Here is a 15,884-nt window from a genome sequence, read left to right as displayed (position 1 = left end):
CACACACACACACACACACACACACACACACACACACACACACACACACACACACACACACACACACACACACGCACACACACACACACACACCCTCCCTGGAGGGAGCTGCTGATGACAGGTAGCGACTCAGACAAGGAGAAAGGAGGAGAGAATCAAAGGGAGGAGGAAGCAGGAGGGAGGAGGTGAAGTGGGTTTGGAGGTCACAGTGTGTGTGTGTGTGTGTGTGTGTGTGTGTGTGTGTGTGTGTGTGTGTGTGTGTGTGTGTGAATGAGGTGAACCTACAGAGACAAATTCCTCGTTTTCCACTGTTTTGAATTAATAAACAGCAAAAAGTTGGTGCCCCCTGGTTTAAAATGTGTATTAATGTGTTTAACAGTTCATCAAGTGGAAGATGAAATGATCTCCAAAAGACATTAAGTTTTCAATATTTTCATCAATCTCAGTGTATTATTTTAGTTTTCTACAGTTTCAGAGTGAAACTACTAGCTACTAACTATGCAGGGGGGCCAGACCTTTTCTAACAGTTTTAACATGAAAAAGAGGAAAATAAATATGGTTCAAACTTAACTTTTTGGCTTAGGCTACTAGCCAAGTGGCAAGTGAGCTTTAAAAAGTGTCTTTTTACTTCTTCGCTATCTATCTATCTATCTATCTATCTATCTATCTATCTATCTATCTATCTATCTATCTATCTATCTATCTATCTATCTATCTATCTATCTATCTATCTATCTATCTATCTATCTATCTATCTATCTATCTATCTATCTATCTATCTATCTACCTCTTTCATTCTTTCTTTCTGTCTTTCTTTCTACCCCTCTCTATCTCTATCTATCTATCTACCTCTTTCTATCTATCCATCCCCCTCTTTCTTTCTTTCTTTCTTTCTTTCTTTCTTTCTTTCTTTCTTTCTTTCTTTCTTTCTTTCTTTCTTCAAACTCTTCAACTGTTACACATGCAGTATTTCAACAGTTTATTCTACCATTTATTCAACAAGTTCTTTAGCTCATTCAGCATTTCTTGACTTCAGCAATGGCGTTCAGCTGCTTTCAGCATTCACACGCATTTTCTGCTGGAAATGCTTTCTTTTTCTAGTTATATTCTGTGTTCTGTTCAGCATTTTAAAACAACAACGTTACATTTTCCTGGACGTAAAGGGAATGTGTCGTCTGTGACTTTATGTCATCACACTGCAAAAACTCAAAATCTTTCCAAGAATATTCTTGTCAAAATGTCTCATTTCTAGTCAAAACTAATCTCTTTCCCCTTAAAATAAGACTCATCACCTAAAAATTAACTTGTTTTTAGATCATTTTCACTTGTTTCAAACTAATTTTCACTTGAAATAAGTAGAAAAATCTGCCAGTGAAAGCAAGTTTTTTGTGTTTGTAATAAGGAAGAAAAACTTGCTCCACTATCAGATGTTTCTACTTATTTCAAGTGAAAATCTGCTTGAAAAAAGTAGAAAAGTGTCTAAAAACAAGCTGCTTTTTAATGTGATGAGTCTTATTTTAAGTATAATGAGATTTTTTTTGACTAGAAATTACATTTTGACTAGATATAAGACAAATATTCTTGGTAAGATATTTGAGTTTTTGCAGTGCATCCTCCTCCTCCTCCTCCGTCAAACTAAAAGATTTCTGATCTGACGTTTCTGCATCAATCAAACTTCTTCTTCACAGTTAAAGAATAATAAAAATTGAACGTTTGCCTCCTCCATGACCCTCGTTACCTCGTCATCACCCCCTGTCTCTCACCTCTCCTCCCTCTCTCCCTCCCTCCTTCATTCATCTTCTCTCGTCTCGGGGGAACGAGTGAAAACTTTCTCTCTCCTCCCTCCTGCTGCTCGTCTCAGCGTCCTGTTTCCAGGAAGGACGGTGTTAAATATCCCAGCAACGCTTCCGTTGTAAATTGACGGCCGCTCAACCCCCCCCCCCCCCCCCTCCCCCCACCTCACCTCTCCAACTCTGGCAGACAGGAAGTCCACGTCCCCTCCTGGCTCAGAGACGCTGTCAAACCTGGAGGTCACTGATCGATCAATAAACAGTTTTTAAATGATCCAGATTTACACTTTCTGCTTGTTTGTTTTTCTTGTGGAATATAGGAGTCATGTGACACGAGTGCTGTCCAATCAGGGACGAGCACATCAGGCCCAATAAGGAAGTGAACGTGGCTGAAAGCTGACGTCTTGTCAAACATCTGTATTTTCCTACTCTCTTTGATGACACTAAAACATCTGCTGCAGCGTCATGATGTCACTGTTTGTTTACATTTTTAAATTTGTACACGCTAAAGGACAATTCCGGGCAAATTCAACTCAGAGCTAGCCTATAAATCTAGCTGCCCCCTAGCAGCAGCAGATCTCTTTGCTCCGTAGGTGGGTCTAGAAACGAGCCATAGGAACTTTTTGAGTCTCGAACACCGTTTGTGTTGACCAATCACAGCGCTCTATCTGTTTAGAGAGTCGTTGGGCGGCTTAACGCCATGATGACATACATTTTAATTGGCTTGTCAGGCTAACGTCATCCTGCTCTTTGCTCTGATTGGTCGTAGCGCTACCCTATTGGTGCAGAGACAGTTTGAAAGACAGCCTTCATCCCGCCCCCTGGATTGAGCCGAGGTCTACCGCTCGTTACCAGACTAGACATGTTAATGATGTAGTCTGGCTTGTCAGGCTAACTGGGGGCTGTATTTTCTAACAATTCAAGCCGACATGTTTGTAAAACTAGATCTAATTCAAAGTCTCGCGCAGGACCCAAGTTGACGCTCGGTGTGTTCAGGTGCAGTGGGAAGCTCCCGTTTGTGTCATAAACACAGGAATATCAACTCTGGACTTTGCTTGAAGTAAATAAAATTCTGGGTGCATGTTTGAGTCTCCATCTGACGCTGTCTGTGGCTTTGAGGGATGGAAACAGCCTAAGCAGCAGAACTTCAATCCGCTCCCATTCATCGCTGCCGTGGCGACGCGGGGACAGACACAACTACCACAAAACAGGAGAAATTAAATTGAACATCTTCAGATTCCTTCTGTTAGACCTAAAATGTTAGGAAAATACACCCCCGAGTTGAATTTGCACCGGAATTGTCCTTTAAACACTTTGAAACAACAAACCTTCACTGGATCATCACAGCTTGGCTCCGCCCCCTGTGTGACATCAGCGATGGAATCTCCCGAAGTAAAAATGAAAAAAACAAGAGAAAAAATTTGTGTGTGTGCGTGTGTGTGTGTGTGTGCGTGTGTGTGTGTGTGTGTGTGTGTGTGTGTGTGTGTGTGTGTGTGTGTGTGTGTGTCACCCTCAGGTAGCAGGAGGTGAAGCTGAGGTGGATCATCTTAGCACCTGTCAGACTCTGTCAGGATCAAACCAGAGGAGACGTCCATGACCCAGAGAGGCACGCAGCCACACACACACACACACATGCCCACACACACACACACACACACCTACACACACACACACACACACACACACACAACCCCAGAAACACACACACGCAAGGACACAATTACACAGACTCAAAACTTCAAAAAATCTCAACACACATCTACCGCAGTATGTCTTTTTTTGCAGACACACAAAAAACCCCAGACTCTCTCTCTGAATCACACACGTGCGCACACACACACACACACACACACACACACACACACACACACGTACACACACACACACACACACTCGTAGTGCGCGGGCCTCAGATCAAAGTGCAGCCTTCAGCCTGTCAGAGCAGCTCTGCCTCGGGCCGACAGCAGCCACAGTTCACCCAGTGTTTACATTACACCACTTTCTACTCTGCACACACACACACACACACACACACACACACACACACACACACACACACATGAATAATCGGAGCAGTTTCGTCTGGACTCAGATGTTTGATGATTGAAACGGGGGAATTTTTTTTCCCTTTTCTTTTCTTTTTTTGATCTGAAGTTTCGATCAAACAGAAAGTGAGGAGTCAGAGGTCAAAGGTCACCGGGTGCAGACAGGTTCATGCTTATTGATTTAGAATTCATGATTTTGTTTTTTGTTTTTCCTAATGAGTGTGTGTGTGTGTGTGTGTGTGTGTGTGTGTGCAGCATGCTTCTACTTGCCTCCCTCTGCCTGTTAACATTAATTACAGCAGCTGACTGAGGATCAGTGACACCACAACGTCTCATTCACAATAAACATGTTTTCTGTGTGTGTGTGTGTGTGTGTGTGTGTGTGTGTGTGTGAGCTCCTCCAGAACTAAACTTGGTCTGGACCTGAACCCGCCTGATGATGTCACAGTGACATCACAGCAGCAACACTGCAAAAACTCAAAATCTTTCCAAGAATAATTGTCTCATTTCTAGTCAAAACAAACCTCATTCTACTTAAAATAAGACTCATCACATTAAAAAGCAGCTTGTTTTTAGACACTTTTTACTTCTTTCAAGCAGATTTTCACTTGAAATAAGTAGAAAAATCTGATAGTGGAGCAAGTTTTTCTTTCTTATTACAAGCACAAGAAACTTGCTTTCACTGGCAGATTTTTCTACTTATTGCAAGTGAAAATTAGTTTGAAACAAGTGAAAATGATCTAAAAACAAGTTAATTTTTAGGTGATGAGTCATATTTTAAGTGGAAAGAGATTAGTTTTGACTAGAAATGAGACATTTTGACAAGAAACAAGACAAATATTCTTGGAAAGATTTTGAGTTTTTGCAGTGAACACGACGTAAATCTACAACACAGACGTTTTACAGTTTTTCTCAATTGCACTTTTCACCTGTTTCGACACAACTTGCCAACACATTTTCATTGTGATGCACCTGTTGTTGCATAATGGTGAGAGCACAGGTGACAAAAGTCAAACACAATTACAGTAAAGGAACACTGTGTAGGAATTCCTCCATCTAGCGTTGTGGTTGTATATCTCAAGCAACTCAGTCGTATTTTTCATGCTGCATTCACCTGAAATTGGGCAGACGGCAGACGGACGACAGCCGCTGCACGTAACGGCATAAACAAGCCTCTATGTAAACAAGTGGTCCGTCAGCACGAGGCAAAACAATACACGTGACAATATGTTGTCATGGCGATGTGGTATTGTTTACCTGAGCCACGTTTTACCGTCTTTCTCTGGACTTCTGTGACTAAAATGGCAGCCAGCACCGAGCTTACCCGCTCCATGGAGATATGAATGATATGAACGGCTCATTCAGAGCTGAAAGGAACACTTCACTTTGTTGATGGGGGGATTACTGGTTAATGAAAAACAGACTTTTGAACCAAATAATCGATTTTCGTGAATAGACAACAGGAGAAGTTACACAATGTCCCTTTAAAGCACAGGTTTCTAATGATGTGAGGGAACATACAGTATATAAGCCAGTCCAGGATGATCCAGTACAGAGAAATGATGCTGTGGCTGAGTTGTGCACTTCTCATTTCTATATTTTTGTACTTTTTACGTAGGCTTACTGTATACAAGTGCTAAATGCAACATGCATTTAGTCTACAGTGAACAATAAACATGTATTTCTACAGCTTCATGTCCTGAGCATTGTGTTTTCTATTTGTCTATGTTGTCTATGTGACTACTGTTTAGTGACTGCTCAGTAGTGTTTTTTAATTTTGATTGACAACATAATTGTTGTAATGAAAAACAGACTTTTTGAACCAAATAATCGATTTTCATGAATAGATAACAGGAGAAGTTACACAATGTCCCTTTAAAGCACAGGTTTCACCGGTTGAACACAACAACTCAAGTGCCAAATGCACAAGATTTCTGTTTGTTTTTGTACTGTACAAGTGCTACGTGTGAATGCACAGGATTTCTGTTTTTTGTACTTTTTACTATGCACAAGTGCTAAATGCACAGGTTATTTTTGTTTTGCGAAATGCATTTAGCCTAGAGTGAACAATAAACATTTATTTCTACAGCTTCATGTCCTAAGCATTGTGTTTTCTATTTGTCTATGTCGTGTTTAGTGACTGCTCAGTAGTGTTTTTAATGTTGAGTCGGGGGAAAGATTTGACAACATAGTTCAGTTTTGAGCACAGAGGTGAGAGTTTGGTTTTGAAAGAAGAATCTGAGGTTTTGTGCTTGAAAAGTGGGGTTTAGTTTGTGTTCACAGTTTAGAGAAAAGGAAAAGCAGCTTTCCAGACATAATGTGTCTTAGATCATCACAACATCACAGCAGCAACACGACATAAATCTACAACACAGACGTTTTAATAGAAGTTGATTGATATGAGAATAAACCCCAGGGTGAGGTGACAGATGGCAGCCGTCCACCCCTTGTGTCCTGAAGTTGTGTGTGTGTGTGTGTGTGTTTGTTTGTGTGTGTTTGTGGATGTGCAGCTTCCTGAGGATCTGATGTCGGTTCAAGTTTCAGAGAAAAAAAAAAAAAAAGTTTGAACAGTTTTAATCTGTTGAGTTGAAGATCTGAGAGCTCAGGATTAACTTATCAACTACTGACCATCAGCCCCGAGGCCTGCACACACACACACACACACACACACACACACACACACACACACACACACACACACACACACACACACACACACACAGTTTTATCACTTCTTGTAACTGTTGTGAACCAGTCGTGGTTTTACTAGTTTATTTTGTCGGTGTCTCTGAAGTGTCTGACAATGTGATAATGACGTGATGTTGGGACACTGAGACACTGAGACGCTGAGACGCTGCGAGTGTCTCTGTGGACGAAGACGCCCGAGGAGGAGGAAGAGGAGGAAGAGGAGGAGGAGGAGGAGGAGGAGGAGGAGGAGGAAGAGGAGGAGGAGGAGGAGGAGGAGGAGGAGGAGGAGGGAGGAGGAAGAGGAGGAGGAGGAAGGTCTCCATTACAGAAGCTTTTAAAGGCTCAGGATCAGGATTAGTGGAGCGGCCCTTTAAGTGTCCGGAGCAGCAGCAGGACAACAGGACAGGAAATGCATCTTAGCAAGGGTGTGTGGGTGTGTGTGTGTGTGTGTGTGTGTGTGCTGAGAAACACAATTGTTCAGAGTCACAATTCAAAACTTAGTAGGAGCAACTGCGGTGGTTTAGCAGTGCAGATTGTTTTTGTCCCATCAGGATTTAACTACATTTAAAATATCAGAATAAAGGTAGATGTTTGTGTTAAAGCTCCTTCAGAATAAAGGTAGATGTTTGTGTTAAAGCTCCTTCAGAATAAAGGTAGATGTTTGTGTTAAAGCTCCATACAGTATAAAGGTAGATGTTTGTGTTAAAGCTCCTTCAAAATAAAGGTAGATGTTTGTGTTAAAGCTCCATACAGTATAAAGGTAGATGTTTGTGTTAAAGCTCCATACAGTATAAAGGTAGATGTTTGTGTTAAAGCTCCATACAGTATAAAGGTAGATGTTTGTGTTAAAGCTCCATACAGTATAAAGGTAGATGTCCATGTGTAGTGTGATTATAAAGCAGCTCTAGGTTCTATATTAATACTGTGAAAGTATCAAAGCCTCAGTCCACAGAGAAATGCACACAGCCTGTATTCAGAAACTGAGCCTTAAAACCAGCCGTCAGGACTTCCTGTCACTTTGTGATGTCACAACTAAGCCCCGCCCCCTCACCACCTGGACCCACCATCCAACAACTTTACAGGATTTGGTTTCTCTGAGTGTTTTATTCTGAAATCTGCACTATTTTTATTGGATCACTTTAGAAAACAGTCAACCAATCAGAAGAGAGGCTTAGAGCCTCTTCCTCTCTTCTGATTGGCTGACACTGACCTGTTGTTACTAGAGAGAAGCTGAGAGAGAGAGGAGATGGAAAACTACACTGAGATGGTTTTTAGATCTCCTCATGGATCAGCCCTTCGAAATAAAACACAGAAAAAGCTGAAATCTGGAGTTTTAAATAATGAATCAGTCAGTAAATCGCTAATAAACTGACAAAATTCCTTTGGATAAATATCGTATAAATCATATTTAGTGAGAACAAAACATTAACACCTTTTTCCAGCTGATACCATGAAGGCCTCATGATGCTGCAGGAACAAAATGGAAACTACTAAAATGATAATAAACACTGAAGCTGCTTGATTACATCTGATTTAGTTCAGAAAAAAATTACAAACATTTTTTCTTTTTTGAAATATTTAATTATTTTAGATCCAAATAAGTGCAACATTAAATTATTATCACCTAAAAGGCCTGTACTGTATATATCCCATAATTAATGAAACCAATAATAAAATCTAATTCAATTGAAAAATTTAATTAATTAAGAAACCGGATCCAAACAGAAAGAATTAAACGTTATGAATCATCACGTGTTGATGTTGATGACGTTTCTCAGCAGTAGTTTCAGGCCTGATTTAAAACATGAAGCAGCAAATAAAACGTGTTTTTTTTCATCATTATAAACTGATTTAGTATAAAACACATTTTACTTCTTTATTCTTTATTTTATCACAGCGTCTGAGGACGAATCTGATCAATTACCGATGATCGAAGGAGGCGGAAATAATCCTGTTAATCGAAGGCGTGAAAAACCAACAGGACATTAACACACAACCGACCACAGCTGGAGGCGTGTGTGTGTGTGTGTGTGTGTGTGTGTGTGTGTGTGTGTGTATAGTCCTCTAAAAACCAAATATACACTTTAATTAATCAGTTAATTAAAATCCCGTAATATTTTCTAAATAAAAAACCAACCAAACAAAAAAAAAAGCCCCAAACATTTTCCATTATAAATAAACCACACGTCATAATTACGTCAGATTCTATAATTCAGCTGCTTCCTGCTGCAACGCGTCTTCGTGTTTTTATTAATAGCCTATAATAATAATAATAATAACATTTTTATTCATTTTTAAAAAAATTAATCATTATTATTATTACGGACGGTCTCGGACTCGGAGCTGCTTTTTACGCACAGTCAGTGAATGTGTGAATCTCGGCCTCGAACCTCCTCCTCTTCCTCTTCCTCCTCTTCCTCCTCCTCCTCTTCCTCCTCCGACTTCAACACCACAAGCTGCTGCAGAGACGATCAATTATAAGAAAAAAAGAAGAAAAAAAAACCAATAACCTATATTATATTAAACTATTAGACTGTTTTGGACTTCAGGTGCTTTTTAAAAAAAAAATTCCCCTACTGGGATTACAGTAATACAGTATCTATCTATCTATCTATCTATCTATCTATCTATCTATCTATCTATCTATCTATCTATCTATCTATCTATCTATCTATTTTGACTTCATTGATTAAATCTGATCAGTTATAGGCTGTTATAGGTCTCAGGTGTCTCTTCCTCCTCCTCTTCCTCCTTCTTTCTCTTCAAACCTGCGTCAGACTCCGCGCGGCTGATTGGTCGGTTACCTGCGAGTTTCCTCCATCCGCTGCCACACACACACACACACACACACACACACACACACACACACACACACACACACACACACACACTCTCTCTCTCTCTCTGAACGCACCGCCGTGTCTCTGCTCTGATCTCCAAACTTCTCTCTCTGTCTCTGTCTCTCTCTTTCTCTCTTGTTTGAGAACACACACACACACACACACACGCATGCACGAACTTATACGCACGGACACACGCACGCACGCGCCTCTTTAACATAATTATTCAGCCTCGCCGCCGACGTCACCGTGTGACGGCGGACCATGCCGTGCAGCGGGTTGTATAAACCCCCCCCGCAGCCCGCTCCGTGCAGAGCAGCAGCGCAGCGGCCGGAGGAGGAGGAGGCGACAGCAGCAACACACACACAGACACACACAGCAACAACACACACACACAACACGGTGACTTCCCTGCAGCGCTGGAAGAAGCGGAGCAGCAGAGCGGAGTGTGAGCGGAGCTGAGGCCGGTGGAGGTGAGTCCTCTCCCGGGTCTGGGAGGGACCAAGAGCCGCTGCTGCTCTCGGTTCCTCAGTTCCTTTTATTTCCCTTTCTTTTCCCCTCCGCTCCTTTACTCCTCTGACTCTAACTCTATCTCTTCTTCTTACCTGATTTATTACCATTGCTCTATAAAGCTGTGGCAGCCCGGGGGGGTGCATGAGGCTGAGGGTGTCTGAGCCCCCTGAACTGTACCTATAAAGGCGCAGAACCCTGATAGACAAGCCGGCGCACGTCGTCACCCTGTAAAACTATTTGGAATAGTTGACAGCTCGTCCTCACGTCGGAGGAGCAGCGGAATGAAGGGGAGTTTCCTCCTCACGGCTGCTGCTGCTGCACGTTTCTTCTCATCCATCCATCCATCCATCCATCCATCCATCCCCTCTGGAGCTATACTCTACACACACACGCCAACACACACTAACACACAGACACACGCATGGGGCGCGCCAGAGAAACAATCACACACAGACTAGAAAAACAGAAAAGTTTGATGATTGGATTTGGATAGAAAACTGGAAGATGCGATTTAATCTGATTGAAATGATAATAAACTGATATAATAATAATATAGATAATAAGACAGACCATAATAGTAGTTGTTTATTCCCCTGTGCTTCATTCTCTGAGTATTTGTGAATGAATGGACGGTGAGTGATGCAGCAGATGATCCAGACTCTAGATCCTCCTCTTCTGTCGCTGCTTCATTATCTTCCTAAACTTCTTCCTGTAACAGTTTCTCTTTTTATTCTGAACAGTTCACACATAAGAAGAAGGAGGAGAAAGAAAAGGAAGACGAAAAAGAAGAAGAAGAAGAAGAAGAGACAGAAACAGAAGAAAGAGGAAGAGGACAAGGCGCGCTTTTACGCACGGACTTTCCACCGCGACCGGACCACAGGTGGATGCTGGGGATCGAACCGGCTCGGAGGAGAGAGAGAGAGAGAGAGAGATGTTCCCCCCGCTGGCCCAGTTCGGGGCTCTGTCGGCCCTGGCCGCCGCGCTCAGCTCGCTGCTGGCGGCGCTGCTGCTGCTGGCGCTGACGCGGCAGCTGTGGAGCCTCCGCTGGAGCCTGACCCGGGACCAGCGCAGCAGCCTGCCGCTGCCGCGCGGCTCCATGGGCTGGCCGCTGGTCGGAGAGACCTTCCACTGGCTCTTCCAGGTGAGAGACACACACGTCTGACACGTCTGGGCCGCCGTACTTTGCTTCTCCTGTATGTTTTTCTCTCCTTTTTTTTTCTTTGTTTTTACAAGCGTTCCAAAACACATGTTACATGTTACTGCTGCTGCGCGTCTGTGTGTTTCTGCACGACTTTACAACCAGTCTGCAGCGGTTCAGCCTATATATTTATAGACTATATACTGTATATATATATATGTATGTATGCAGTGGTGGACAGTAACAGAGTACATTTACTTGAGTACTGTACTAATTGTTCAGAATCACAATTCAAAATATAGTAGTAGGAGCAACTGTGGAGGTTTATCAGTGCAGATTGTTTCTGTCCCATCAGGATTTAACTACATTTAAAATCTCAGTATAAAGGTAGATGTTTGTGTTAAAGCCCCTTCAAAATAAAGGTAGATGTTTGTATTAAAGCTCCATACAGTATAAAGGTAGATGTTTGAAACTGAGCCTTAAAGCAGAAGTAAGGTGAATGTTTGTGTTAATCTAAGTCTTAAATAGTTGTATCTTCCGACAGCAATCACTTCTATAGAGTGTTTGGTCTGAAACACGGGTCTGTCAGTCACTCTGCTCTGCTCTGAGCCCAGGAGAAAACTTTCCTTGTATCCTACAACCTTTATCCAATGAGGAGAGAGAACGGCATAAAGGGGCAGTCCTCTCTGTGTGTGCAGCCAAGGGATGCTGTGTTTGTCTGTGAAGGAAACCCTAACCCCTAAAAGCAGCACATCAGTGCAGCTGCTTTCAAAGAGTTCATTCTCACTAACAAGAGTTAAAAGCTCCTTACATTCATTTACAAACTATTAGAGTCATTCATTGATGTGAAAAATAAGAAATGTACTCTTACTCTTACTTTTACTTAAAGTACATTTAAAAGCAAGTTAACTGAGCTACTTTTACTTGTAACGGAGTAAATTTTGACCAGTCGAGTACTCTGTTCATCTCTGGTTTCTGCACGACTTTACAACCAGTCTGCAGCGGTTTATAGTATATTTATATATACAGTATATATATATGTATGTGTGTGTTAGTGTTACTGTGTGTGTGTGTGTGGGCTGCAGGCTGCTTTAATGATCAGAGTATTGATGATGATGAGTGTGTTGGATCAGAAGCAGCAGCAGATTCTTGTTCAGGCTGAGTTGTGTTGTTGATGCGACGTGTGTGGACTTGATGCTCGGAGCTGCGGTTCCTCCTCTCGGAGCGAAAAACAGACGGTTTCTCTCCACTTCTTCTTCCTCCTGCTGCTGCTGCTGCTTCTTCTCCCTCCCTCTCTGCTCCTCTGCCTCCGCGCCGGAGAGGAATGTAGCCCCCCCCACCCCCCCACCCCCAAACCTCCCCTCATCATCCCTCCATCTCCCTCCGTGCGCTCTCACTCACTCACTCTCTCATGCGCTCCTCCACACCGGAGGCTCCGAGCTCATCGTCTCTCAGGGCCGGCTCTACGCAGGGGCAAGAGGGGGCAGCGCCCCCTCAAATAAATGTCTTGCCCCCTCAAATCAAAATTTTAGAAGTTGAGAAAGCACATTTTAATATACTCAAAAAAATTGTATATTACAAGTTGACAAAATTATCTGCAGTAGCACAAAAATCCGCCATAAAGGGACACTGTTCTGTTCTAAAATGTTCTGTTTGGTTTTTCTTTTTTAGTATTCATAAGACTACCTTTCAGTTTTGTAAATCTTGACCATAGTAGACCCCCCCCCCACCAGAATGCTTCACTCACATGTTAAAATCACCAACATTTTCTGGGGGGGATGCCCCCGGACCCCCCTACAGAGGTTTAGCTATTCACCTTTTTCACCCCCTCTGGATTTGCAATGCATCTTCAGGTATATGCACCCCCAACCCCCCGTATAATGTGGCTCTTTGCATTACGACAGTAACAAATTTGGGCTCTAAGACCCTGGTTGGCCCCCCTGGCCCCTAGTTGGACAGGTCTGAAGGTAGAGGCTCTAAGACCCTGGTTGGCCCCCCGGCCCCTAGTTGGACAGGTCTGAAGGTAGAGGCCTAAGACCCTGGTTGGCCCCCCGGCCCCTAGTTGGACAGGTCTGAAGGTAGAGGCCTGACAAAGTGCAATCCACTTCTCCAGGTTGGGGTTGGACACATAGTCAACAACCCAATGCAATGAAGTTACTATATAAGCACAGAGAAAACAGTGCTGGAGCTTGATGTGTTCACATGATGCCCCCTTCACATTTCTGACTGCCCCCTCATATACGCCGCCTAGAACCGGCCCTGTCGTCTCTTTAAATCTCCCTCCGCGCCGGACGCTTCGCTTCGCACAGATTTTACAGATGGAGGGAAATATTAATTAAATAAAAATGCTAAAACTTTATAATGTGGCCAAAAGTCTGTGGACGGCCTCACATCACATCTATTCACTTGGCAAAAAGTAGTTTCTATAAGTGTAGTCTAAGTGTTTATACTAAAACTGAGGCAAGTATACTACTTTTTGCTAAGGGTTGTGATTTAAAAAACTCTAAAGGTGCCACATGTTGCACATTTTCGGTGTTTTATTTTGAAGGTTTTGATCTAGAAGAAGATAAAGTTTAACGTTTTAAGAAGCAGAAACAGAAACAGTTTCCTCTGGTTTCATTTCAACAAACGTGTCAATAACTACATCTATGGATCTGAGGAAATGAAATGTTTTCTATAAACTCACTGGTGAAGAGCGAGTGATGGAGTTCAGAGACTACAAACTAAACTTTCAGAAGAGGAGGCTCTGAGTCTCTCTTCTGATTGGCTGACACATGGACATATTCTACATATAATACATCTATATAAACACCTTAAATTCCCCTCCTCACCTTTCAGGGCTCCAACTTCCACATCTCGCGCAGAGAGCGCCACGGCAACGTGTTTAAGACCCACCTGCTGGGGAAACCCGTCATCCGAGTGACGGGGGCAGAAAACATCCGTAAGATCCTGCTGGGGGAGCACAGCCTGGTCTGCACCCAGTGGCCCCAGAGCACCCGCATCATCCTGGGGCCCAACACGCTGGTCAACTCCAACGGAGAGCTGCACAAGAGGAAGAGGAAGGTGAGAGATCCACAATGCACGCTCTCTTCTTCTTCTTAAAGGGATAGTTCAACATTTTGGCAAACTGGCCCATTGCCATAATCCCTATAGTCATAGCAGTAGGTTCATTACAGAGTTGTGTTAGAGGGAAATTCATGCAAAACCACTGATGCACGTTGCCTTCAGGGACAGTTTTTCATCATCAGTCTCTGTATTTCCCTCTAAAACAACTCTGTGTGGTAACGTTGTGTTATTATCTCATAGCGTGGTGAATGTGCAGCTCACAACTTGTCCACCAGAGCGTTGTGGAGTTGTTGGATTGTGTATTTGATGAGTTTGATGAGGGAAACCAAGAAATCCCATAATGAGCCTCTGTAGCGTAGCTCTGAGCAGCTCACGGCTCTGCTCCGCCGTTCTAAAAAATAGCTTGCACCGACAATTAAAGGTAACGAACCTACTGCTATGACTATAGGGATTATGGCAATGGGCAAATTTGCCAAAATGTTGAACTATCCCTTTAATAACACTTGTTCTGCTCTGCTTGCTTTTACCTCAACACAACAACTCTTAATATCTACATTAAGGTTGTATTTATATCGTCTCTGACTGGTTTGGTTGAGGTTTGTTTCGTATGGACACGACCTGCAGCTGCTGCAGCTTCTTAAACGTCTTAAAAAAAACTACACATGTTGTGTAAACTGAAACTCCCAGGATGCATTTCAGGAGCTGGATTCAGACTTTTTTTCAGTTCACAATCTCAATGATGTAACTTTTGTTTTTGCTTCTGGCCTCTTTGCCATAGTAATAATAACAGCTGCAAAGGATTGTGGGTGTTTGTTGCAACACTGAGCGAATCTCAGCTGTGCACCAACCTATGAGGGAATATGAGGGAAACTGAAGTCAGAGTGTTTATTGATCCTCTGTCCTGTCTTATCTCCACCCCCCCGAGTCTTCTTGAAGGTGTTGACCGTCGTGTACCGGGTCATAACTCTTTTACGACTCCTCTCTCTTTTGTTTCCTTCGTCCTTTCAAGATCCTGGCCAAAGTGTTTAGCCGGGGGGCTCTGGAGTCCTACCTGCCCCGGCTGCAGGACGTCATCAAGTCTGAAGTGGCCAAGTGGTGCTCGACGCCGGGCTGCATCGACGTGTACGCCGCCGCCCGCTCCCTGACGTTCCGCATCGCCATCGGCGTGCTGCTGGGGCTGCGGCTGGACGAGGAGCGCATCGTCTACCTGGCGCAGATCTTCGAGCAGCTGATGAACAACCTGTTCTCGCTGCCCTTCGACGCCCCGCTCAGCGGCCTGCGCAAGGTGAGACGGAGGGAATCAGAGCAGAGCCAATCAAAGTTAAAGGTCCAGTGCGTAATAATTGCCAAGGTTTATTGGCAAAATCTGAATCTACTACCCATGAATATATTTGTCAGAGCAGCAACAGAACTACAACTCCCACAATTCCTTGAGCTTGTCTCATGATTTCAGCCCCGATTCTTAAAAAGGTCCAGTGTGTAATAATTGCCAAGGTTTATTGGCAAAATCTGAATCTACTCCCCATGAATACATTTGTATAAGTGTATAATCGCAATAAAATAAAAACCTGTTTGGTTTCCGTAGCCTTATAATTCTTCTTTTATATCTACATATACAAGGGTCTGGCTTTAGATAGCGTCGCTATCTTGCGCCGCCATGAAGCCTGAAGGGAAAATCCAGCCAGTCAGAGAGCACGTTTCAAGAGTTTCACGTTCATAAATAAACCAACTAAAAAAAAGGAGTAGGAAACAACAGACATGTGGTGAAAAGGTTTAGATCTTCACCTCATCGCTCCATGCTCCT

General features: G+C 43.1%; 1 protein-coding gene across 1 annotated transcript in view; it reads left to right on the top strand.

The window, feature by feature from the left end:
• Window positions 1-10,666: 10,666 nt before the first annotated feature.
• Window positions 10,667-15,884, top strand: part of cyp26c1 (cytochrome P450, family 26, subfamily C, polypeptide 1) — a 9,342-nt gene continuing 4,124 nt past the window's right edge. The window contains exons 1-3 of the mRNA XM_085799207.1: window positions 10,667-11,017; window positions 13,853-14,077; window positions 15,090-15,365. Coding sequence (XP_085655333.1) covers window positions 10,808-11,017; window positions 13,853-14,077; window positions 15,090-15,365 — 711 coding nt within the window. The 5' untranslated portion in view covers window positions 10,667-10,807. The remainder of the gene's footprint in view (window positions 11,018-13,852; window positions 14,078-15,089; window positions 15,366-15,884) is intronic.

Source organism: Trachurus japonicus, chromosome 15 (genome assembly GCF_045865225.1).
Source record: "Trachurus japonicus isolate A0001 chromosome 15, Traja_1.0".
NCBI classification, from domain to species: Eukaryota; Metazoa; Chordata; class Actinopteri; order Carangiformes; family Carangidae; genus Trachurus; species Trachurus japonicus.
This window is presented reverse-complemented; position numbering and strand designations above follow the sequence as displayed.